Source organism: Acomys minous, assembly GCF_964271855.1.
Source record: "Acomys minous genome assembly, chromosome: 6".
Lineage (NCBI taxonomy): Eukaryota > Metazoa > Chordata > Mammalia > Rodentia > Muridae > Acomys > Acomys minous.
The window spans coordinates 108786142-108813177 of record NC_140487.1 but is presented as its reverse complement, the minus strand read 5'-3'; the positions used below and the strand labels follow the sequence as shown (position 1 = coordinate 108813177).

General features: G+C 46.0%; 1 protein-coding gene across 3 annotated transcripts in view; it reads right to left on the bottom strand.

Annotated features, from left to right (window-relative positions):
• Nucleotides 1-27036, bottom strand: part of WASF2 (WASP family member 2) — a 59891-nt gene that overhangs the window by 11715 nt on the left and 21140 nt on the right. For 2 of the 3 annotated variants that reach the window (XM_084787500.1, XM_084787502.1), the window contains exons 2-4: nucleotides 10546-10718; nucleotides 1305-1439; nucleotides 640-793 (exon numbers count right to left, since the gene is read on the bottom strand). In XM_084787500.1, coding sequence (XP_084643626.1) covers nucleotides 640-793; nucleotides 1305-1439; nucleotides 10546-10675 — 419 coding nt within the window. In that variant the 5' untranslated portion in view covers nucleotides 10676-10718. Of the gene's footprint in view, nucleotides 1-639; nucleotides 794-1304; nucleotides 1440-10545; nucleotides 10719-12401; nucleotides 12625-27036 lie in introns of those variants that run through there. The other variant, XM_084787501.1, reaches the window with a different exon arrangement.

The following is a 27036-nucleotide window of genomic DNA, read 5'->3' as shown; positions in this document are numbered from 1 at the left end:
TGCCCATATCTGAGAGTTAACACCCACCTCTGGCTACCAGTAATTACTTTACCCACTCCAGAGGTATTTATGGATCCAAGGAAGAGAAATATTCACTTCCTACTTCTGCTCAGTCGGCCTGTGCAGGATGACAACATTACCAACTCACCAGAGGACTCTAAGCCGTCTTTACGGCTACCTTCTTCCTCTCCCATGTCTATCTACAGCAGGGCAGGTCCTTGCAGAAGAAAATATCCAAAGGGTGTTCACAATGAAGTAACACTCACTTAGAATGAAGGCTCCCCTGAGCCCAGTGCAGTCAGTCTGAGGCTGGTCCCACTGACTGGCCCAAACATCTGGCAATCTAGAGTTTTCCGAGCAAGCGGAAGCCCTCGGGACTCCGTGCTGCAGGACTGCCTGTGAACAAGTCCTTTTGCTTCTGCAGTAAGTCAACTCCTTGGATAGAATCCAGATGGAGTTGCTTTTACCAAATTACACTCTGCAGCATGCAGTGGTGCAGCCAACTTTCAGTATCTAGGCGATATTAGAGTGGACGTTGTCTTTGTTGCTGTAAGTACCTCTGGGGTGGGCAGGAAGCTCAAGACTGTGCTCTGATATCAACATTATCTTTTGATATTTCAGGCAGCGGAGACCGGTTACCTGTAAGGACTCAGATTGTTGAGGGGGGGAGGAGCATCACAGCTGGTGTAGGTTTCCAAGACAGGCACTGGGAGAGAATTCCTGTCAAAAAGCTTCTGGTCTTGGGTGGTAGAGCTTCTGAAGGCCTTCCGAGTGTTGATTCCTTGTAGTGACACTGAGAGAAGATGGAAGGCGTCAGAAAATGGACGACAGGCTATTTGAGCCAACGCCGTCAGAGGCGCCTCAGCTGCTGCGTTTCTTGGTTTCTTGGCTGCACGTCTGCAGCCAGGTTTTTTTTTTCCCTCCCCCTCTGGGGAAGCCCCACAAGGCTGTCAGCAGCCCAGCTATTTCATGACTGAACAGCATGAAGCCACACAAAGGTTTCCTATGTGACCAGATCTTGCAGGCCTCTCCTTAGGTGAAACGAATCTTCCAAGTACTTTTATGGTAGCAAAACGCCGTCGAGGGGAAGGAAATGTGAGACCAAGGGAACTGGGCCGGGGAGAAAGGGAGTGTGGGTGTGTGGCAGAGCTAAAAGGGTTCTTTACACCATCCAGGCTTCTGTGCTTTAGAGCAGAACTGCACAGTCTCTCTGATTTCTCCCCTTGCTTTCTAACAAGCCAGCGGCACAATTCTCAGACACTGCTCTGCAGCCCGGGGCTCTGGCTCTGGCTCCGGCTCCTTACCTTCTTCTTCCTTGGGATCCAGCTGGGTGACTTTAACTTGCACTCGGTCAACCCGCTCAGCAAGGGAGTTCACTCGGGAGGCAAAGGCACTTGCCTGAGTGCAAATCTCTCCGAACATGTCCTCTGCGTACTTACCTAGAGAGAGCAGAGCCCAAGTCACTAGTGCATAGGAGTGACAAAACCACAAATCCAGTGACTGAGAGTGTATCGTCCACCAAACACACATGCATATACTTGTTTTTGGAGAAAGAGCTACTCACCACAGCCTGGCCACTCTGTGTACACAGTCTGTAAATAATAGAACCTTTTTGGTAAATTCTGGACAGACATGAAATTCAAAGCAGTTTGAACAAAATCAAAAGGTGTAATGTCAACAATTAGCCCTGGGAGGCAGACAGTGTCCCCCCACCCTACCCCGGGTCTGTGAAGCACCTTGTACAATGACTCTGGACAGCAGCCTGAGCCTTAAGAGAGGCTACCAGGTGCCCGTGATTAATACACTAGATAAGAAATTACCTCCTCAGTAGAATTTCAAAGTCCACTGAAAAGTAAGCTGAGGGCATCTCTAAGGGGCCTGAACCTCCACACCCCACCCGGAGATGCGGAAGGTCACCTTGTGTTCTCTAACCCACAGCTTTCAAAGTCTTTGCTCCAGGTTACACCTTCAAATCTACACCCCAGGGAGCCAGTGAAAAGCGAACCGCTCAAGCCCTCCCTGAAAAACAACATACCACTGGTCTTTTTCCACAACGGTTAGTCTCACTTTTTAGAACAAGAAAAGAGTTCTGTACTTTCAACCCTGAATGCAAGGAGGATTTGCAGGCAAAGAAACAGACTTTGGCCCTCCCTCCATATTGTTATTCCAAGCCACAAGGTACTTTCTGACTAGGAATAGAAAGGGCATGAATGGTAAATTACCATCTCAGTCTTTACTCACATCAATGACTGCCCAACCTAAAGATATTTTGAGACTTATTTAAAGTAAGTTCGCTTTTTTTTTCACCTTCGCTTCTAAGCTTAGTACATATTTGAGAGGGAATTAGGCTAGCCTAGACTGAAAGGCTGAAACCACGCCCTCAGGGTGAACTGTAGCTAACCTTTCCAGCGGGACCCAGAGGTGAATAAGGAGGTTGGTGAGGAGTTCCTAATCCTGAATACTGCACTGTACCACGCAGCAACAGTGACGGGGAATTCCTGAACTCAAAGGACTCAAAAGAGGACAAAAAACAACAAACAAACAAACAAACAAACAACAACAACAAAACTGCATCTCTGCTCTGTAGGTGAAGGGTCCCATTTTATCTCTGTTGATAATATGGCAGTGTCCCTGTTCCACCAAGTCATGAGAAATTGTGTTTGGAAACAAAGAAACAGGCAGAATTAGGCATTAAAATAGACAGTCTTAAAAATGCCCAACTGTGGGAGGCCAGGGAGGATTGCTGTTAATTCAAGGCCAGCCTGGGCTACACAGTGAAACCCTGTTTCAAACAAAATGAGCAAAAATTCAACTGTTCTGGCAAAAAAGAATACACACACACACACACACACACACACACACACACACACACACACACGTCAACTTATCTTTCTGTCTCCCAGAGAGGACTCAGATTTTCTGTTCCTTAGTAAAGGGGAGGGTGACTGTGTGGTGTCAGATAAAATTTCGCAAAGGACCTCAAGATACAAAACTGGTAACTTCTTTTTTCTTTCTTGAGACATGGTCTCATTATGTAGACCTTCTGGCTGGGAGCTTGCAGTGTAGACAAGAACTTTGAAACTGAGTTAGAGAACATACGGTGACCTTCTCACCCTTAGAAGAAGTTCTGCACCTGTGTGGGGTGTGGACGGAACTTCAGGCCCCTCAGAGATGCCCTCATCTTGGTTTCAAATTCTACTGAGGAAGTAATTTCATATCGTATCTAGTATATTAATCATGGACACCTGGTTGTTCCTATTAACTCCCAGGCTGCTCTCCAGAGCCATTGTACAAGGTATCGTTAACTCAGAGATCTGCCTGCCTCTGCCTTCCAAGTGCTAGGATTAAAGGTGTGTGCCCAGCCTTTTTCTTTTTCTTCCTTCCTTCCTTGTTGTTTGAGACAGGGTTTCTCACTGTAGACCTGGCTGTGCTCTGTAGACGAGGCTGGCCTTGAACTTACAACGATCTGCCTGCCTCTGCTTGCAGAAAAGGCTTATGCCACCACTGCTGGCCTCTTCTCTCCTATTTTTTTGTTTTTTGTTTTTTTGTTTTGTTTTTTGAGACAGGATTTTCTTGTAGTCCTGGCTGTCCTGGACTCACTTTGTAGACCAGGTTGGCCTCAAACTCACAGAGCTCCGCCTGCCTCTGCCACCCGAGTGCTGGGATTACAGGCCTGTGTCCACCTCGCCTGGCTTCTTCCCATGTTTAAGAGTGAGTGAGGAAGGTAGGGTGAAGGCTTTCCCACTGCAACACCAGGTCAGGCCCTCGGCAGACTCAGAATCACACTCCGGGAAATGGAAAGAGCAATGGGTCTTAAATCAGAAGACCTAGATTGTTAAGTTTCAAGTTTTTGTTTTTAGACACTGTTTTGCTACATTCCCCTGGCTGGTTTAAAATTCATTTAGTAGACCAGGTCAACCTCAGACTTGCCATGGTCGCGTCTTTTTCTTCCTCCTCAGGGCTGAGATTTCTTCCACCTCAGTACTGGTGAATATCACTATACCTAGCCTATGCCTCTGCTATTTCTATTATGCCAGGGTACTTCTTTTTTTTTTTAAATTTATGTCTATTATGTATATTTATCTATTATGTGTGTTTCTGTACGATAGTATGCACAAGTGCATGTGGTTGCCTACAGAGGCCAGATCCCTTTGAATTGGAGTTATAGGAAGTCTAAACCAGTATGTTTACTGGGCAGTGGTGGCGCATGCCTTTAATCCCAGTGTTTGGGAGGCAGATGCAGGTAGATCTGAGTTCAAGGCCAGCCTGGCCTAAAGAGTGAGTTCCAGGACAGCCAGGACTACACAGAGAAACTCAGTCTGGAGGGGGAAAGAAAAGAAAAGAAAAAAAAAGAAAAGAAAAAAAGAAAGAAAGAGGGAAAAAAAAAAAAAAAGGAAAGCCAGGCATGGTGGCACATGCCTTTAATCCCAGCGGAGGCAGGCAGATGCTGTTAAGTTTGAAGCCAGCCTGGTCTACAAAGTTAGTCCAGGACAGCCAAGGCTACACAGAGAAACTCTTTTTCGAAAAAACAAACAAACAAGCAAACAAGCAACAACAACAACAACAACAACAACAAAAAAGAAAGAAAGGGGGAAGGTGGAGAGCTGCAAGTGACCTGTTGTTGTTGTTTTTTTCTTCTTCCTCTTTGTTTGCTTTTTGAAACATCGTATCACTATGTAGCCTTGACTGGCCTCAAGCTCAAAGACCCATCTGCCTATGCTTTGGTGGTTCAGGGATTAAGGAAATCACCACCAGATATGGGTGCAGCAAGCACTCTTTTTTTTTTTCCTTTTGTTTTTTTGGGACAGGGTTTCTCTGTGTAGCCTTGACTGTCCTGAACTCATTTTGTAGACCAGGCTGGCCTTGAACTCACAGTGATCCACCTGCCTCTGCCTCCCGAGTGCTAGGATTAAAGGCGAGCGCCACCACCCCACGGCTGCAGCAAGTACTCTCAACAGCCAAACCATCTCTCCCACCCCTGTGTATTTCTTGGGAAGTCACCATCTCTCAGGTTTAGTCTCACCTATACACTAGAGACTTTGATTGCATCCTCCTCACCACGTTATTAGGAAGATTAAATAAGCTAGGAATCTTAAATTGTCACAATGAGCTTGCTTCTCATATTGCTCAGTCATGGAGACACGTTTTCAGAGTTCAACTATCTAAGCTAGTGTGGAGTTCTCCCGGAGCTGCTGGGAGGCTGCACAGCTGCGGTGGCGGATCTCTTGAGCCCATGTGTCCTGCTGAAGCTCAGGAAAAACAGCAAGACCTTGTCACAAAACCAAAACCAAGTGTGACTATTAAACACCCTAAATTCTCGGCTTAGGAGAACTTCCCCACCCCCATTCAGAATGATGATGCTCAGTTTAATCTCAAAGAACAGCTTTCTCACCTCAGCACGACATCAGCAGCAGTGAACGGCAGAGGAAGACTTAAACCTAACCTGTTGTAGCCACATCCTTAGAGGGGCTTTTAACTATAATTCCAATTAGGATTTGATAGTTTCTGTTCTTCAAATGTACACAACTATCATTACAATTTCTGGAAATAGAAATATGATACTTCAAAAATACAAAGTCAGAGCCACAGAGCTCCACGGGTAGCGTGCTTGTCCAGCGCACACAAAGCCCTGGGTGTGATCTCCAATGCTGCATCGCAGTAGTACACGGTGGTATTCCTACAACTGGGAGATGACGGCAGGAGGGTCAGAAATTCACAATCATCCTTGGGCTATATGGGGCATTTGATGTCAGCCGGGGCAACATGAGACTCTCTCTATGTAAATTAATAAATAAGGGCTGCCGAGATGCCCAGTTGTTTAAAAGCCCTGGCTGGGTCTAGAAGACCCAGGTTTAATGCCTATCACCTACATGGCAGATAACAACCATCTATAATTTCAGTTCCAGGGGATCTGACACCCTCTGCTGGCCTCTATGGGTACTGCATACCCATGGTGCACAGACAAACACACAGACAAATAAAGTTAAAAATAAATACTTTTAAATAACCGAAAGAAAAGTGCTTGGCCTAAAGGTGAATTTCACCCATCCAGACATTGCCAAGACAGACCAACACCCACCAGGATAGTTATTAACAGATACCACATTTTGCCAAAGACTTCAAAACAGTCTTCAAGAGGTTCCCCCAGCTGACTTTTAGCAAAATTCTTCAAGTGAAATGTTTTTGTTTGTTTGTTTGTTTGTTTGTTTTTTGGTTTTTTGAGACAGTGTTTCTCTGTGTAGCCCTGGCCATCTTGAACTCACTCTATAGACCAGGCTGGCCTCAAACTCACAGTGATCCATCCGCCTGCCTCTGCCTCCCAAGTGCTAGGATTAAAGGCATGGGGCACCACTGCCCAGCTAAGTGAAATGTTATGTGGAAGCAGAAATTGGTGAAATTCATTTTTCAAAAGGTGCATCTGCTTTTGTTGAAATCTGAGTGAGATTTCCAGAGCTCTGCAAAGTAGCAGTGACACCTTCTACCCAATGCTAGAAACTCCAACACACATGATTTCCTAGTGATGCAAGTGGGGTTCTACCCTCCTGGATGGGCACAATACTGGTCAGAGTGCTACCTTGCGCTAGGTATGGTGGCATACTCCTTTAGTCCCAGCCCTTGGGAGGCAGAGGCAGGGGAATGTCTGTGAGTCTGAGGCCAGCTTAGTCTGTGGATGTGTTGGGGTGCCTGGAGAAAGCTGGGGGTGGAATTTGGGCCATGGCTAATGTGTTCAGGATACACTGTTTACATGTATGAAATTGTCAAAGAAAAAAGAAAATCTATTAATAAAGTGTAATTTAGTAAAAGAAACATAATTTGTATTGTGGGGTCTGCAATAATAAGGGTATGTAACAAACATGTTCAGGGGTAGCGTCCCAGAGCTGAGACTATTAGCTGAGGAGACCCAGGACACAGGAACAAGAGCACCCAGCAGGCAGTGGGGGACCGCAGCACACTGAGGACAGTGGGATAGAAGTATCAAAGAACAGGGTCCAGAAGACAGGCGAAGCCCCGCACTGGAGGCAAAGGCAGGGAATTCTTGCCCGTGGAGGCCACAGGGTAAGCTTTGTGAGTTGGTTGTCTCCTCCTACCCTGGGCCTCCCGTCTCTATTTCAAGATAATTTTGAGTGGTGTAAAATGGGAGAAGATGGATTACAAAAGGTATGAGTGGGAAGGAAGATGAGACTTCATGCTAGGCAAAGGAACTCACATTATTCCACAGTGAGGAGCAAAGGAGGAGTAAGGGGGGGGAAAGTACTTTTCAAACATTATGTCAAACATTTATTAAGCCCGGCCAGGGGCATATTGGTATGATCCTAGCTATATGGGAGGCCAAGACCAAGGTTAGGCTAGGCAACTTAGCAAGACCCTGCCTCAAAATGACAAAGGTGAAAATAAAAGAGCTTGTGTAGACGGTTCAGTGGTAGTGGAAAAGGAAGAGGAGGAGGAAGATGAGGAGGAAAAAGTTGTTTATAAATTAATGGACAACATTTTTTTAAATTCCAAGGCTAGGTTGGACAGGGTGGTATGTGTGGCATCCTCAGGAAGGGAAGGCGGAAAGATCAGAAGTGTAGCTTCTCCTTAGCAACCCGAGGTACAGGAAACCTTGTCTCAATAAACAAACTCCACATTAGAACCAGGAGTGCTGCTGCGGCATTTAGGAGGCTCAAGGCCAGCCTGAGGTACACAATGAGCTCCAAGCAAGCATGAGCTACAGAATGACATCTGTCTCAAAACAAAAATTTTCAAAGCTTAGAATTAAAACAGAAAAAGGGAGTTGTGCGTTTTAAACACGTCACTGTTGGTATACAGAACAGATCTAGGAAGACACTGAAAGAAAGGAAAGCTGCCAGAGGGAGACGAGGGCAACAGTTCATCCAGGCCACAAATTTGAAGCCAGTCTGAGCTATGTAGTAGAACCCTGTCTCAAAAAATTAGTTAATTGGGGCTGGAGAGATGGCTTAGTGGTTAAGAGCGCCGTCTGCTCTTCCAAAGGTCCTGAGTTCAATTCCCAGCAACCACACGGTGGTTCACAACCATCTGTAACATGATCTGACACCCTCTTCTGGCCTACAGGTGTATATATGTAGGCAGAACACTGTATATGTAGGCAGAACACTGTATACATAATAATAAATAAAAAGTTAAATACAATTTTAAAAGTTAATTAATTAATTAATTAAATTTAATAAAAATATTTTAGTTAAGTCAACAAATACCTAAACCAGGACACTACTGGTAGGGACAGAATTGGTGACAGTGACTCAGCTAAGTTAAAAATACTCACACTTGAGGCTGGGCATGTAGCTCTGTGACAGCGCATGTGCTTAGCATGCACAAGGCTCTGGGTCTGAGCTATAGGATAAGATAAGTAAATACAAAGATAAATAACAGCTGAGCACCTGAGTCTTACTGGCCATGTCTCTTTATTAAACTTATTTTATGTCTCTGAGCTTCCATTTGTTCACCTGAAAAATGGAAGCACAACTTCCTAGACTTGTAAAAGTAATTGAGGAGATTACATGAAATTATATCAACATCTCATTGAAAACTAGCATAAAACAGGTCATCAACAAATGTGAGCTCCCCTCTCATCCTCTATCCACCATCCCCTCAAAAATTACGTCTTCTGCCGGGCGTGGTGGTGCACGCCTTTAATCCCAGCACTCGGGAGGCAGAGGCAGGCGGATTGCTGTGAGTTCGAGGCCAGCCTGGTCTACAGAGTGAGTCCAGGACAGCTAAGGCTACACAGAGAAACCCTCTCTTGCAAAGCCAAAAAAAAAAAAAAAATTACGTCTTCTGTCTTTTTGGGTAGACTATGAGCTCCTGGAAGTCAGGGGCCATTTCCTCTCATTTCTTTCTCTTCACAGCACCGAGCAAACAAAACACATGCAATCCATGTTCACTGGGTGGTGGTAGTAGTAGTAGTAGTAGTAGTAGTAGTAGTAGTAGTAGTAATAATAATAATAATAATAATAATAATAATAATAATAATAATAAGAAGAAGAAGAAGAAGAAGAAGAAGAAGAAGAAGAAGAAGAAAGCCCAGTGCCCCAATGTGAGGAACTCATGTTTCCTTAGGTAAGAGCGGACCCTGGCCCTCAGAGCAGCTTCAAGATAGGCGTGGCTTGATCACAAGCACAAAGTCCACAGTGGCCTCCCTCAATGTTTGCAAACTACCTGAGAGGGGCAGGCCTCCTGCCGGGTGAGCAGCAGCCGCAGCAGTAGCAGAAGCAGCTGGCTGTTCTTTGCCTGTGGAGAAGGCACCAGCGGCTGACTGACTTCTATGCATTTGGCCTTCCCAGGGTGACAGCAGTGAGGCTCTGCAGCGCTCACGTGCTTCACTGTCAGCTGCACTGCTGTCAGTGTCTTTGTGTAAGAAAGGCACTGGCGGCAGCATCCTCTGCAAGGCCCCATCCAGGGTTCACTAAGCCCGGGATCAACTGAGACAGGTCCGTGCTAGGTGAAGGCTTAGGAGGCTCAGACTCCATACATCATCTGGTCCCAGAGCTGTCTCCTCGGGCTCCTACTTTAAAGGCAGGGCCCATCACTAACCAGGGAATGCCAGCTTTCTGATACTCCTCTGGCTTCTCTTAAGAGCAGTGCTGTGACAGGAAAACTGCCTATGTTAAGAAAGTCACTAGAGTGGCATATGACAGAGGGGCTTATGGGAGCTGGGGTAGCACCAGACAAGCACAGGGCTGGTCCTAGCCTCTGCCTTTCCTATACCTCAGTGTCAGGGAAACAACATCAGCCTGATTCAGAACGGAATCCAAACCACATGCAAATACCCCTCCCAAGGCAGTCTCATTAATTTAGCCAATTAAAGAAACATATATATAGCTGGATTTGCCTCAGCTCCAAAACAGACTGGCCTAACTCCCATCTTCCTCCTAGAGAAGGACTGTTCCAGCTACCATTTGTGTCACTGTGTGTTCACACAGCTTGCAAAACTCCTAATACTCCCGAGACTGCAGAAGTAATTTGTACCCTGATCTTGGACCTGGGGGCTTGCAGCACAATTAAATGTGTACCAGGGTAGACACGTCAGCCAGAATCTCTCCGAGTGCAGGCTAGCTTTCCTTCCCTTTGGGAAGATCACGGTGGGGTGGTGGGGAGATAAGACTATTGGCACACGTGAAGCTTCACCAGAGTCAGGCTCCACGGAACAGAGCATCTAATTACAGGAGCATTCCTCGGCCCAAGACACTGTTTTGTGAGCCTCCCGCTTCACACACAGAGAATTCTGCTCTGTCACTGCGTCTGCAGTTTGTGCTGCAGCCCTTCCTGCCACCCTTCCCACAGATTCCTTTTGAAGCAGGTGGAGGGAAAGGTGGAACCTATAGGGTGGTGGTAGGTGAAGAGAGAGCAGGGGGGAAGGAGAGGACCAAAACAGGAGCCTTGCTCTGGGGAGGGAACAGGGGATGTATTTTTGCGTTACCTAGGGAAAGCAGATGGGGGAGAAACAGAAACATGGAGGAGAGGAAAACTAAATAAAGAGCACCACCGACCCCTGAGGGCAAAGCACGGGCTCGCGGAGGCACTCACTCAGGCTGCCCAGCTGTCGGATGACATTTGCCAGGGTGATGTTGGTCCTGCACTCCAGCTCGCTTGTATCGCTAGGCAACGTCTGACGGCACAGGTGCCTTGGCTCGATGTTCCTGGTTACTAACGGCATGGTGGACCTGCTTCAGGCAATGTTCTCAATGATGAAAAACAACCTAAAAGAGAAATAATAGGAAAGTAGTACTCAACTACAGATTCCAGGCACAGTGGGGCTGTGTGTGTCTTTTCCTTTTCTTTCTTGGTATTTATCTGATCTGCAACAGTTTTTTTTTTTTAAACCTTTATTCCCTTTCCTACCTTCTGGTTCAATCACCTCACTTTCTTTTCAAGGCGTACTAATAAGTCTTGCTATAAGTTTAGAAACTCTAAACTGGTGACATCATGAAGGCAGCACAAAAAAACCTTAAAGCAGAAATTACTGCTCTAACTAGCAAGAGTCCTCCAGGTAAGGGGGCGTGGTTAGAAAATAGCAAACACAGGATGATGTACAGATCCTATCCTCGGGGTAGCCACAACCAATACAGATCAGATTCTAGGCCATCGGTTACAAGGTTCAAAAACACACAAAAAAAGACCTCTGTGGCTGGGGTGCATCCCAGCAGGTACAGCTCTGCCTAACATACATGAGATTGAGGTCTGACCTCTCCCCCCAAGCACAGCACAAACTGGACATAGCGGTGCACACCTGTAATCCCAGCATTTGGAGGACAGAGGAGACAGGATGAGATGGTCATGGGCATGCTCAGTCAGGACTACAGGAATAGATTTGCCTTTGTCTGATAATGTCCACAATGAAGTCAGTTGCCAACAGTGATCCCACTGACAAGTCTCTCTCTGGCTACAGCTTCTCTAGGTCTTCCTGGATGGATGACTGTTAATGTACAACCGAATACTAGCTGCCAGGATCTATTAACACTACCAAAGTTTAGTCTGCAAATTGACAGAATGAGGGGAAAAAAAAATCAAGGAAAAATTTACATGTTCATTATGTCAAACAGGATGCTGAGCCAACTGTGTTAAGATTCCCTGTCCAGCCAAGCACAGTGGTATTCCGGGAGGCAGAGGCAGGTGGATCTCTGTGAGTTCGAGGCCAGCCTGGTCTACAAAGCCAGTCCAGGATAGCCAAGGCTACACAGAGAAACCCTGTGTTGAAAAACAGACAAACAAACAAACAAACAAAAAATCCCCTGGTCCTGTCTCCTACCCAGTCCTCGACAGGAGTCTATCCAGCAGCAGCACCAGGAAGTGTCTCAGATGATGGAGACACCCTCCCACTGCCCTTCCTTCCTTCCTTCTTTTCTCTTTTTTAGAGACAGGGTTTCTTTGTGTAGACCTGGCTGTTCTAGATTTGCTTCGTAGTCCGGGGGGGGGGGTCTTGAACTCAGAGAGATCCTCCTGCCTCTGCCTCCCAAGTGCTGGGATTACAGGCTTTTCTACTGTACTTGCTCAATTGCTGTTTCTTACCCTGGGGACTGAGCCCTTCTCCAGGAAGCCCACTCGCCACACCAGCACCTCAGGCTCACACAGAGACTTAGATTACCAATTCCTATGGTACTAGTTGAGGAGAAAGTTTTCTTCTCAGCAATGTGATTATGACTGGAGCAATCAAATCACAGTGGACACATCTTATTTTCGATCTTAGGAAACCATAAACAAATTGAAAATGTCTTAACAGCTTTGTGCTAGGGAAAATGGCATATTTACATCAAATGAAAAGGCAGAAAACCAACTACGGAAAGTCAACTATAAATTCGGGAGAAGAAGAGGAAGAGGAAGAGGAGGAGGAGAGGAAAAAAGACATCATCATCATCATCACCACCATCATCATGTTTACTCACATGAAATCCTAAAACTCCGGCTCATCACCAGACAGCTGCTTGCAAATACAAAATGCTTACCACAAGCTAATCGCTGCAGAGATTAAAAGCAAACCAACATACTGTTTCACCAAAACAAAACAAAAACCCCAAACTAACAAATACACAGAGAGGCAGACGGGCCTTGGAACAGGCTGCCTCTTGTTATGGACATTCTGATCTGCTCCGAGTAAAAATAAAACAGGAAGCCAGCAGCCTGGGGAGCAAGATTTCCTGTCACCAACAGCAACAGCCTAGGAACTAAAAGAACCAGCTGTTTGCTTCTAACTTTGAATCTCCTGATGGTCACTTTGTGGCAGCTGTGCCTATCTTTGGGGTGCAGAGGTGTCTCCTGAATACTTGCTCACTGTCTTAGGAAATGACTTCCGTTCCACTTCTCTGCTATGATCCTCCTTTGACCCAACAGGGTTTTAACAGCAACTCCAGACTTTCCAGTTTAACTCTTTTACTTCAAGCCAATGGTACAAGGTACTAAGATGCACAGACACAGTTAATAATAACACACGATGATGAGTGAATCTAGAGCACAGTAAAGAGAACCCAGAGAAGAAGAGGCGGGAGGTGAAAAGCGGAATGCTGGGCCAGCGAATGGCTTACCGGCGAATGTGCTGCCGCCAAGCCTGACAGCCTACGTTCAATCCACATGCTGCACAGGACCCACTTGTGAGGCTGGAGAGACCGTGGCTCTGTGCTTAAGGGAATTTACTGCTCTTGCAGAGAACCTGGGTTTGGTTCTCAGCACCTACATGGTGGCTCACATCTGTAAATTCAGTGTCAGGGGATCTGATGCCTTCTACTGACCTCCGTGGGTGCCAGGCATGCAGGAAATACCCACACGTATGCAGGCGAAACGCACACATGAGCAAGTTGTCCTCTGACACCTTCATATGCGCACTGTGGCATATATGTACAACATATGTTTATACAGGCAAAATAGTCATGCATGTAAAATAAATCTTTAAAAATAAAAGACAGAACCAAGAAGAGACTTGATACCCTATGAGCATATACAAGGGGAGGGCGTCCTCTTCAGTCACAGTCATAGGGGAGGGGAGTAGGGGGAAAGTGGGAGGGAGGGAGGAATGGGAGGATATAAGGGATGGAATAACAACTGAGATGTAATATGAATAAATTAATAAAATATGTATAAAAAATAAAAGACAGAGATCTGTTATTTCTTCTAAAAAGATGGGGCTGGAGAGATAGCTCAGCAGTTAAGAGCACTGACTGCTCTTCCAAAGGTCCTGAGTTCAATTCCCAGCAACCACATGGTGGCTCACAGCCATCTAGAATGTGATCTGATGCCCTCTTCTGGCATGTAGGTGTACACGCAGATAGAGCACTGTATACATAATAAATAAATCTTAAAAAAAAAAAAAAAAGATGGGGCTTGCTGGGCGTGGTGCCCACGCCTTTAATTCCAGCACTAGGGAGGCAGAAGCAGGCGGACCTCTGTGAATTAGAGGCTAGCCTGGTCTACAAGGTGAATCTAGGACAGAGAAACCCTATTTTGAAAAACAAAAAACAATCAAAAAAAGATGGGACTCATACCTTTAATCCCAGCACTCAGGAGGCAGAAGCAGGTGGATCTCTGTGAGTTCCAGGACAGCCAGGACTACACAAAGAAACTGGGGGGCAGGGAAGGTGGGGTTTTTTGGCTGGGTGTGGTGAGCCATGCCTTTAATCTCAGCACTTGGGAGGCAAGGCAGGTAGTCTGTGTGTTAGGGACCAGCCTGGTCTACATAATGAATTGCAGGACAGCCAAGGTTACATAGGGAAACCCTGTTTCAACACAAACAAAAAACATTTCTGGGGCTGAAGAGAAGGCTCAGCAGTTAAGACCACTGTCTTCCAGAGGACACAGGTTCGAATCACAGCACCCTCATAGTGGTTCCAATGGTCTGTAACTCTAGTTCAGGGGAATCTGACACCCTCTTCTGGCCTTTGAGGACACTGTACTCACGTAGTACACAAACACGCATGCAGGCAAAACACCCACACACATAAAAATGTAATAACCTAGGGGATCTTTCTTTCTGTTCTTTCTTTCCTTCTTCTTTTTTTAATTTTTTTTTAATTTTTAATTTTTATTTTTTTATTTTTTATTTTTTTTTACAAGAGAGGGTTTCTCTGTGTAGTCTTGGATGTCTTGGACTCACTTTGAAGACCAGGCTGGCCTCCAACACAGAGATTAGCCTGCCCTGGCCTCCCAAATGCTGGGATTACAGACGTGCACCATGGTGACTGGCCCGTCGGCATTTTTCAAAGACACCAAAAAGAAACAAGATTCCCTGCTATTTGAAGTACCTGTACCAACTGCTCGGTTTTCTTTTAGATAATCAAGGATTTATTGTCTTCTGTACAAGAAGCATGAAATTATGCATAAGCTAAAACACACTAGTAATTTGACAAAAGAAAAAAAACTTCATCTGAATGATGATAAACTTAGAAATAAATGGGAAATAGACTTTAGACTCTCTGTTTCATTTCTAACTATAGAAAATAACATGGGTTTTAGAGTTAGGGCACAGCCTAGTTGGTCTCTTGACTCTGATATCTCATTAATTGTGATCTCCAACAATTTTTTTATAGACATTGAAAAATATATCTAAAATTCCCTATACTGAGCTTAAAGGAAGGGGATAGTTATTTGTAGTTCCACAGATTGTAGGCAAATCTTCCTGTTGAATGAATTCTATTCATTGATAAATATTTAAAAACACTTTAAACCATGGACATATTACATAGTTGAATGCAACATTCACATAAAAAATTTAAAGATGAAACCCTAGACTTGAATGAATTTGATGGGTTTTCCCCTGAAGCTGCCCTTAGCTATACTCTCAGAGCTCCTGAAATGCAACACTCTCTCCTCCAGTCTTTCACAACTGTGCTCCTCATCTGAACCACAGAACAAAGGAAATGATCAGGGCAACTGGTCCCTCAGTGTTCCTCAAGTCTGTAAGTAAGGACTGCCACTGTGAATGGATGCCCCAGGGAAGTTAGCATCTCACACGCAACAGGTGCCCAGCGACACTAGGCTTCATTCTCTCATGGAACTCTAGTTAAGAAGGTTCCTCCAGCCAAGCCAGGCGTGGTGGCGCACGCCTGTAATCCCAGCACTTGGGAGAGAGAGGCAGGGGGATCGCTGTGAGTTCGAGGCCAGCCTGGTCTACAAAGTGAATCTAGGACAGCCAAGACTACACAGAGAAACCCTGTGGGGGGGGGGGAGAGGGAGAGAGGGAGAGAGAGAGGGAGAGAGAGAGGAGAGAGAGAGAGAGAGAGAGAGAGAGAGAGAGAGAGAGAGAGAGAGAGAGAGTGTTTGTGTGTGTGTGTGTTTACTGGGAAGTTGGGAGAACACTGGGTGAAGAGCCACTGAAGCAAAGGTTCTAATTGGCATTTTAGGCAGATCATTCTCCTGGAAGGACAAAGGTTACACTGAGGCAGAAGGGGAACTGAGAAACAGGTTCAGGAGAGGGTAGGTTCCAAGACCACCATATCCCAGCTTGCTGGCACTTACTGAGAGGGCAGAGAGGTTGCAGGAGTGAGTGCAGCCCACCAGGCCCACCTGTTCTTTCCATAGTGTCCTGTACAGTCATCACAGTGATAAGGTATACGCTCCTTTAGTAAAAGGTGTCACTAAACACTAAATGCTAGCGCTGGAGAGAAATATAAGCAAAGGAAGGAGAACAACCAAAAAAAAGTTCTTAGTCAAGAAAAAGAAGTTATGAGGGCTGGGAATACAGCTCAGAGGTGAAGCACTAGTGGGTACTAGGTCCTGGGTTTGATCCCCAATATCATTTAAAAGAAAAAAATTTTAAGTTCTAAATACAGAAAAGGAGTGGAATGCCTTGTTTTTATGGGGTCACTAAATGTCTTTCCCAGTCATGTGTTACTTCTTTTTAATTGGGGAGGTGTTTGTGGCCGTGTGAGCGACTGTGTGGTATACACACAGAAGCTAGGGGAAGGCATCAGGCTTCTTCCTTTATTATTTTCACCTTACTCCATTGAGACGGTCTCTCACTGAACCTGAAGCTTGCTATTGTGGCTGCCTGGCTGGCTAGTGAGCGAGTGCCCAGGACCCTGTCCCCACTCCACAATGCTGGGGTCACACACCAGCACGACCAAGCCCTGGCTTTTTTACGAGGGTGCTGGAGATCTGCATTCGGGTCCTTCGGCCCGTACAGCAAGAGCTCTTACCCACTGAGCCCTCTCCAGCCCTTCAGTCATATATTACTTCTGACCAGGAAAATTACATGATATAGCAGTGTTTGCTAATCTGAGGGTTTGAGAAGGTCTTGAGAATTGTTACACAGCAAATATAAAAGTTATAGAGAAGTAAATTCACTTTATCTAGTTCCTTATAACTAGAGCTGCCCCATAGCAGAACAGGTTATCGTTAGATAAAATCATGAGTCTTCCCAGCCTGCGAATGACCAGCTGCCAGGCATGGGAGGAATTGCTAGAGTATGAGAAGGTGCTGGAAGGGGGTGACGTCACTATGCACAAGGATGGCAGAGGTGACGAGCACGTACTCATCTTGTATGGGGACGGGAATTCTGCTCCCAGCATCCACATATGGTAACTCACAGCCACCTGCACTCCAGATCCAGGAGATTCAATACCTTTTTCTAGACTTCATGAGCATTTGTATGCACACATGCATATGCACACACCCACCTACACCCCATATACAATTAAAAGTAAAAATTTAGGGGCTGGAGAGACGGTTCAGCAGTTAAGAGTGAACTGTCTGCTCTTCCAGAGGACTTGAGTTGAATTTCCCATACCCACATGGGGACTCCTAATCCCCTGTAACTCTACTTCCTGGGGACCTGATGCTCTCTTCTGTCCTCCAAGGTGCCAGGCGGACATACATGTAGGTGCATTGACATACATGAAAGCGAAACTGCCATCCACATAAAATTTTTTTTAATTAAAAAAATGTATAAGGCCTTGAGTTCATGCCCAGGTTTACAAAAGAGGAGGAGGAAAGAGAAGTGAAAGGTCAGAGCAGACAAGCTCTACAGCCCTCTAACTCAGGGGTGCAGGGTGTGAGGGCGTCTGGCTGAGACATCTGTCTCCTCACCACTGCCAGGGTGGTCTGGTTGATGGGGCTGGCTAAGCCGCGTCCTTACTCCTTCAGCTTCGTGCCTGCCCCTCCGAAAGCTGTATGCTCCCTCCAGGCCCATAGATAAGCACCAAGACTGTTCTTGCTGCACTCCCCTGCTAGAAGCTCCAAAAAAGCTCTCAAAGATGTGGGCTGGGGATACAGCTTAGTGGTAAAGTGTTAAAGCACTTGCCTAGCATGTATCTAAGACCCTAGGTTTTATCCCCAGCACGCCCCCCCAAAAAAATCTGGATTTGCTTCTAAGCTGTTATAACCTCCTCAACTTGGCCAACATCCACTTGTGTTCTAAACACAAGGTACGTCGAGTCTAGATTGTGTCACTTACCAGGACCTAGGAGATAGAATTGGCCGAAAGAATAGTCTAGAGAGAGTACTGGGGTTAAGTTACTTATTCTGTAGGAGAGTCTCAGACCAATCTGAGAGAATAATACCTGACCAAGTCCAAAGGAAAAGGTAGGTCTGGACTAGTGCCAGATACACAGGCCAGACCCAAAAGCAACCTCACACTCCCTCCTAGCAGGCTGCAGCCAGGGGAATAAATCCAAACACAAATAAAATCCCACACATCCCTCCCTGGCTCTGGATTGGCAGTGTACCAATCCCTCTGCATGTTGATGTCATGATGGGATTTCTGTTCTGAAAATGAAGCTCCATGAAAGGGCCTTTCAGATCTCCCTCAAACGATGAGATGCTTCAAGTGTGCACCAGAGTGAGTTTACCAAGGTAATATATACATATCATACTAAGTCTGGAAAAAGGCCAGCTCCACTTTCTGGGTTTATTATTTGTTTGATTGGTTGATTTGTTTGTTTGTTTGCTTGTTTTTGAGACAAGGTTCCTCTGTGTAGCTTTGAGCTCAGATATCCACCTGCCTCTCTGCCTCCCAAGTGCTGGGATTAAAAGTGTGTGCCACCTCACCAAGCTCAGCTCTGATTTCTGACCTTCCACAGTTCTTCTGGGTATCTGTGGGGTGATGCAGAGGCTAGGGGTGGGAGATGCTGCATATGAGAGGAAGAGGAAGCCAGTCTGTACCCCATACTCTGACCTCCTGTTCATTACCCATAACGGCAAAGATGTCATCTTGAGTTGTTAATGATAAACAAACAATGCTGCATTGAGAGCCAAAGTCACTGATGAAGACCTGCAGGTTTCTATGCTCTCATCCAGAAGGCAAGTGCACATGAGTCTCAGTCATGCTAATCAAAAGGAAAATGCTTCTCAAGGCAGTTCCTCTTTGAAACAGCCCTTCCTAGTGCTCAGCAGCAGGAGGCAGGGACATGTGCGGATGCTGGGTGGTGGTGGTGATCACAACTTCTGCTTTCACTTCAGCTTTTCTCACTGCCCAGTTAACAGTGCTCTGAAAGGGGGCAAACAAGTTCACTTTGAGGTTTCCTCTTACAAAAGGCAAATTTCCATGTTAATATTGTGCATTGAGGTGGTGCCGCTTTTAATCCCAGCACTCAGGAGGGGAGGCAGAGGCAGGTGATCTGTGAGTTCCAGGACAGCCTGGTCTACACAGAGGAACTTGTCTCAAAAACTAAACAACAAATTGTGCATTCCATCAGATCTAGTATGTTCTAACAGCTGAGCATGGCACAGGCCTGTAATCTCAGCACTCAGGAGGCAGATGGAAGGCCATCCTTTGGCTACCCAGTACCTGTCTCAATATCCACTTTTCCTTCCCAAATAACCATCTGACTTTAAGGTGAGAGACAAAACACAGTCTTCCCATAGTTTGAGCTGGTACAATAAAACACTTAAAGTACGATGCTGGGCTGGAGATGGCTTTGTGGCTAAGAGCATTTGCTGTACTTCCAAAGGACCTGAGTTTGATACCCAGCAACCACATACGGTGATTCACATCTCCCCCCCACTCCCGCCCTTCTCTCTCTCTCTCTCTCTCCCTCCCTCCCTCCCTCCCTCCCTCCCTCCCTCTCTCTCTCTGTCCCTCTCCCTCTCAAAAAATAAAACAAAACAAAAAAACAAAAAACAACTGTTTCAACGACAACTGTTGAAAACATCAGATCTTGCTACCATGCAGCAAGTTCAGGGAAGAAAGCTTTCTCAAAGACTAAGGCTTACGGCACACACCCACTTCCTGCTGAAACACTGGGTGGGGCTGACCTGACAAATATAACCACTCTTTCCAAACACAAAATATTACTGACAAATCAGGTTAGGTCACTGAAACAATGTCCAACAGAGAAGGCAGGACAGAGAAAACATGACTATGAGAGCCAAGCAAGAGAGCTTGTGACCTAAAACTAACAGAAATTCCCAATGTGAAAAAGGAGTCACCTCTGATCTACATGCGGTCACGCAGTGTCCTGGGCTGATTTGGCTTAGATGCCATCTGGGAAACAGGATTTCTTTCTTTCTTTCTCTTTTTTCTTTTCTTTTCTTTCGGTTTTTTGAGGTAGGGTTTCTCTGTGTAGCCCTGGCTTTCCTGGACTTGCTTTGTAGACCAGGCTGGCCTCAAAGTCACAGAGATCCTCTGCCTCTGTCTCCTGGAGCGCTGGAATTACAGGCCAGCTGGAAACAGGACTTCTAAATTTTAATATCATATTCCTTGAGCACACTGTAGACCCAAGGGGCCATTCACAATTGCTAAGTCACAACTTTTTAACTTTCTGTCTGTGTCTGTCTGTCTGTCTGTCTGTCTGTCTGTCTCTCTCTCTCTCTCTGAGAAGTATGTGGCAGTGGCGTTTCTAGACAGGGTTTCTCTGTGTGGCCCTGGCTGTCCTAGAACTCACTTGTAGACCAGGCTGGTCTCAAACTCAGAGATCCGCCTGCCTCTGCCTCCCTGAGTGGGATTAAAGGCGTGCACCACCTCACCTGACTGAATTCTACAACTTTCTATTAATCTTTGGGGCAATTCCACCTTTCACCTTTATGTTTATTATTCTTCAAGCTTTAGTCACAACTTTGATTTTAAAACTAAAACTGGGAGTCACCTTCTTCAAAATTAATTTCTTCTAGAAATTTTCCTCATACGTGACCAAAACTGGCTTTATTTTCAGGAGAACTGGATTCGCTTGGTTTCCCAAAAGAGAATGCATTTAAATTGTGAGTTAGAAACCTGGACCCTAGTTCTTTCCCCCCCCCCCCCCGGCTTTTCGAGAGACAGGGTTTCTCTGTGTAGCCTTGGCTATCCTGGACTCGCTTTGTAGACCGGGCTGGCCTCGAACTCACAGAGATCCGCCTGCCTCTGCCTCCCAAGTCCTAAATTAGCTTTAATTAAATAAATATATATTATGAACAATTTCCCTCATCAACAGAAGTCTTGTAGAGACCAGATTTCTTTCAGTTGTTGTCATCAATTAAACATTAAATTACATAAGACCCCCATCAATGAACAGGAGCACTGTTTAAGAAAGAATGCATGAGCCAGCAGCAGCAGGAAGTGACGCTGACTTCAGAGTGACCTGTCAGCGCACTCTTCAATGCATAGCAACAGGGACTGGACCCATACAACTACCTCCTGCGCTGGAGGCTGAACCCTCATACACTTCTACATGTATGCAATGGCACACACAAGCCCCAACCCACACAAAATAAATAAATGTTTAAAAAAATTGTGGGCAGTGTCAAGAGAAGCCTTTTGGAGGCCCACAGACAATGGCGCGTGAAGTGTCCGTGGCCCCTAAGGCTCCTCAACAGTCCTGATCCACTGCACACAGCATCCATCCACTAGGACTCTAGCACACTAGTGAAGTCTCAAAATGACTCTGAGGCTAGGGCAGTGACTCTCTCCCTCTTCTTTCCGGAAGTCTCCTAAGGTGACCTTGCCCCCCATCCCCCACAGTTCCTCATAGCTACAATAAAGTTATATCTCCATCTTTGAGTCTGGTCCCCAGAGTCTGATTCCCGGGGTTCTGTAGGCTCCATCGCCATTCGCTCCCCTTCCCCCCAGTTCCTGATCCTCACAAAACAATTTTTGGAGACAGGGTCTCTCTCTACATAGTCCTGGCTAGCCTGGAGCTCTCTATGTAGACCAGGCTAGCCTCAAAGTCACAGAGCTCCTCCTGCCTCTGCCATCCGAGTGCTGGGATTAAAGGGAAGCAACATCATGTAAAATAAAATGTGAAGACATTAAAGTAGGAGGAGGACTAACTAGAAACAGGAAGGCAATAAACTCAAGAGGGAGAGGGGTAAGAACGGGTAAACAGAAGTGAATACGATCAAAACACATTACAGCACGTAAGAAAACGTCATAGTTAGGGCAGCTTAGCTCTAAAGTGCAAGCACGGGGACCTGAGTTCTCCAGCAGCCACATCAAAAGCTCGGTGGGCAGAGAGCTCTTGCAACCTCAGCACTGGGGAGACGGAACTGCAGGTGACCCTGAACTTCTAATCTTCTTGCCTCCGCCTCCCAAATTCCAGGATTACAAGCATGTGCCACCATGTCTGGTTTCTGTGGTCCTGGAGACTTTTAGCACGTGTGTGTGTGTGTGTGTGTGTGTGTGTGTGTGTGCACGCGCGTGCGCGCGCACATGCACCCTCACTCTCACCCATGGCCTCTACCAGCTTCCTCACACCTGCAGGCCACAGCTGGTTCTCATGCAAGGCTTATCCCATTGTGCTTCCCGACTCTGGGGTAGAGAGGATGGCACTAAGCTATACCCTTTCCTCCTTGGCACGCGCAAGTAGCAGTGAGTATGGCTGGGGTCAACCTCAGCCCGCTCAAGGCACTCGAGTGCGGCTGGCGGGTTAGATACAGGGGCGTGTAAAGGAAGCGGGAAGGAGCCCGTCAGAGGTGAGCTGCACATCAGCCTCCAGCCTCATTCATCTCGCCGACTCTCTAGCCACTCATCTCAACCTCTATGATGTCTCACTTCGTGTTTGAAGCTTCTCTATGCAGCAACTGCTCCCTCTCTGGAAATGAACAGCCAAAAAGTAACTGACTTTACACAACTGAGAAAGGCCACAGAAAAGAAGGTTGCAGGGCAACAACAAAACAGGAAATTCAGCAAAATGTTTCGCTGACAACTCTGGGCAATACACAAACACACCGTGTGGTCATGGAGCAAGCCGACGCAGCGGTCTCAGGAGGTGACTGTACACCAGGAGAGAGGGGAGACACCTAGCACTCACAGCTACAACTCAGCAGCGGGGAGCAGAATTATGGAGCGAGCTGCCACGCAAGGCCACATCAGTGATTCGATTCTGCCAGCTGCAGCAAGAACGCATTCCTGAAAGAGTGTCACATACGCATCTGTCACAAACAGCCAAGCCGCCAGCAACTGACTAAGAGTCAGCAAAGGGCAGCTGCACTTCTACTTCCCCTCACAAGGTCTAGTCACCACCCAAAACATGGGAACTATAAGGAAAATACCTCGAGCAGTGGGGAAAAAATACCTTTCTGCCCCGAGTTTACTCGGGAGTAACCAAACCTAGTAGCACTGGGGCGAGGCAGCAAGACGGCGAATCCTAAGCGACGAGCCCTAAGCGACAGATGTGGGGTTCACGCCAACCACCAACACATTCTAGCTTGGATGCTCTGGCAGGCTGGTCTAACCTCTTAGTCTGTCTCCTAACCTGATAAATTAGTATGACTCCTATTCTGTAAGATTACTGTGAAGAAAAGAAAACAGATATACAATATATGATTCCAGGCTGAGGAGACAGCTCAGTCCCCAGCACTCAACATGGAATCCAGGTGCGACAGCACAGCCTACCTCCCACTGATAGGAAGGGCAGACAGGAGAATCCCTGGGGCTAACTGGCCAGCCAGTCTAGCCTAATGGTGAACTCCAAGCAAAGAGAGATCATGTCTCAAAGCAGAAGGCCAGCATTCTTTTTTTTTTTTTCTTTTTTTTTAAGACAGGGTTTCTCTGTGTAGCCTTGGCTGTCCTGGAACTCTCTTTGTAGACCAGGCTGTCCTGGAACTCACAGAGATCCACCTGGCCCTCCTCCTTGACTGTTGGATTACAGGCACCCGGCCCCGAGCCTGTTTCTACTAGCTGATTTTTCTTCTACTACATCCTAGTTATAGATGGCATCTTCTTGAACCTTATATAATTTTAAAAAGTAGTAGTCTGGCCTCAAATTCAGAGATCTGCATGCCTCTGCCTCCCAAATGCTGAGATTAAAGGCGTGTGCCACCACATCCAGCTAAGCTCTTTAATGAATACTTTTAGTTAGTATAGAAGCCAAGAGGCTTCATTAAGGCATGTCATATGTATGTATCACTGTGCCTTGCTCACATTTGCCCTCATGCCTCCCAGGAGGCGGGGCTTTGGCTTTTGGATTGATTTGGGTTTGGACAAGGTCTTAATATACAGCACTGGCTGGCCTGGAATTCACAGGTTTTCCCGGCTCTCCCCTCCGCCCCAGTGCTACGACTGAAGGACTAAGCGCCACACCAGCCCACATAGACAGCTCTGGATGCTGAGACTGAAGGTGTGTACCATCATACCCCGCCCAGACGGCTTTTAACCTCAGGCCCAGCATGGAGAAGCGCAGGCAGGAGAGGCTGGAGCTTTCAGCCAGCCCAGGCTAAACACAAAAACAAAAGAATAAAGAGAACCCAGGTCCACTGGGCGACTGCAGCACACTCTTTTGATCCCAGCACTCAGGAGGCAGAGACCAGGCTACAGAGAAAAACCCTGTCTCGAGAAACAAACAAACAGCACTCAGAAGGCAGAGGCAGGTGGATCACTTTGAGTTCGAGGCCTGTCTTGTCTACAAAGTGAGTCCAGGACAGCCAAGACTACACAGAGAAACCCTGTCTTGAAAAACAAACAAATAAACAAAAAAGAAAGAAAAAAGAAAAACAAACAAAAAATTAAAAAGGAGCCCAGGTCCACCCGTGTTCAAAGTTCACACTCTTCTCCTAAGACGCTGCTAACTCCCCACAGACTCTACACAACAGACAAATACGCTCAGCTTTCTCATCGCAGGGTAAGTGCCCCAAGCCCCTGAGTAGGATCTTCTCCCCTGGAGACCAGACTGCATGCTAGCACTGTAAAGTTTCCTGACATATTTATCCTAGAACAGAAGTGGTGCTAATGAGGATGACACACTGCTCTCTCCCTCTCTGCACCCAACTTTAGCCAGCTGCTGGGGGCTTCACATCTTTCACTTTAAACAACATAAACACTGGTTCATTTAAAGTGGCAGCCTCTGACGACACGTTCAGATGCTATTGCTTAAAAAAAAAAAAAAAAATCCTGGTGTTTGGTTCCACCACTTCTGGCTGATTACTTTTAGCTACAGGGTCCCAGAGAATCACTTTAAGTTTCTGTCTCTGCTCACTGTTCCATCTGTCAACTCTTTTCACCTGGGGCTTCTTTTAAAAAACACCTAGCCGGGTGGTGGTGGCACACACCTTTAATCCCAGCATTTGGGAGGCCGAAGCAGGAGGATCTCTGTGAGTTCGAGGCCAGCCTGGTCTACAAAGTGAGTCCAGGAAGCCAAGGCTACACAGAGAAACCCTGTCTTGAAACAAACAAACAAAAGTCTGATCGCACATCTTAAAAAAAAAAAAAAAAAAAAAAAAAAGAATCAAAACCATATTCCTACAAGTAATTCCTGCCAGGTGGGGTGGTACAGCCCTTTAATCCCAGCACTCAGGAGGCAGAGGCAGGTGAATCTCTGTGAGTTCAAGGCCAGCCTGATCTATAAAAGCAAGTCCAAGATAGCCAAGGCTACAGAGAAACTCTGTCTTGAGAAAAATAAAAAACATAAACAAAAAGAGTAATTGCTAAACTACATGTATATTTTAATATTCTTTAACTTAAAATCATAGTTGTTTTCACCCAAGTCAAGATAGTAATATCAGAAATGAGTTTTCCCTAATCTCTTATAGGGTACACTAAAAAGATGTCTTTTTAAATTGCTAAATGTAAATAGCTCATTAAATATAATACAATTACTTTAATTGTAAAAAGGGAGTAAATCACACTATGTACATGTATTCTCCCCAGCAGATTTAATATCTTAAATTAATCTTTCCAGCATTATTATTTTAAATTAACCTTTGACTTTGGAAAAACTTAAGAAAACTGATTTCTCTTTTAAAACATATGTGTATGTGTATAAAGCTGTACTTTACTGGGTTTTGTTGCAGTTTTACCTACAGTTTTGGCAGGAGTAGTTCATCCCTTCAGACAGGCCGAATCATATCCTACCTGCCCAAACTTAAACTGGCGTTCCCTCTCTGCCTTATATTATGTTAAAAGGTCTGTGTAAAATTCCAATGCACAAGTGGGACAAAACGGCAAAAGATAAATTCCGTGGCATTCCAATCCACCGAAACTTCCCTTGGAAACACCATCCAGTACCAAGTCTGGTACCAGAATGTGCTGGTGCGGTGCTCTACAGTTTCTATTCCTAATGTCCACTCTGTCCTCACCAAGCCGCTTCCTGGGACTGTCCCAGCATCCTCTAGTTCCCTGGGCTCTAGCCCTTCCAGTTTGCCATCATCGCATGTTCCCTGGGCAGCCATCTGCTTCGTTGGTTTTCACTCTTTTCTATTAAGCAACAGTAAATAAACTGTATAGCTAAGTCTCTATGAACTGCTTTGAAAGTGGGCTCTGGCACTTTCAGAGAACACCAATTAAGAGTAGAGGAAATAGGATCATACACACGGAAAAGAGATTACCAGGTTTGATCTTGGGTCAAACGCTGTGGCTCACACCTATAATCCATGCACTCAGAAAGCTGAGGTGGGATGGTCAGGAGTCTGAGGACTGGAGAGAGGCTCAGTAGGTAAAGATGGCTTGCCACCAAACCTCATAACCTGAGCCCCACAAGGGGGAAGAAGATAACCAACTCTTTTTTTCCCCCTATGTGTGAGTGTACTGCCTTCATGTAAGTGTGTGCACCATGTGTGTACCAGGTGCTTGCAGGGGCGAGAAGAGGGATCAGATCCGATGGAACAGTAATTAAGGACAGTTGTGAGCCACCATGTGGGTGCTAGGAATCAAGCCCAGGCCCTCCAAAGGAGCAGCAAGTACTATGAACCAATGAGCCACCTCTCCAGCCCTCAACAGTGACTCTTGCAAACTGTTCTCTGACCTCCACACATAGACTCAGTTCAACTACTGTAATAAAAAGCCAAGGCTACACAGAGAAACCCTGTCTGGAAAAAACAAACAAAAACAAACAAAAAATTTTTTTCAAGGTTTCTCTGTGTAGCCCTGGCTGTCCTAGACTCACTTTGTAGACCAGGCTGGCCTCGAACTCACAGTGATCCACCAGCCTCTGCCTCCTGAGTGCTGGGATTAAAGGTGTGCACCACCATGCCTGGTGTAAATTCTTAACAGTTACCAAAAGTTAGGAGGTGGAGTGGGGTGGGGTCTTGAAGTCTGATAAAGATCACAGTGCTCCAGTGGACAGCATCATTAAAAGACTACAAAAGAAATCTCACAGATAGAGGGTGCATCAGCAGCTAAAACTAAGCCCCATTCAAAATTTCAATGACTCAAGGTTCATCTTGATAACACTGGTATTTCTGTCCAAA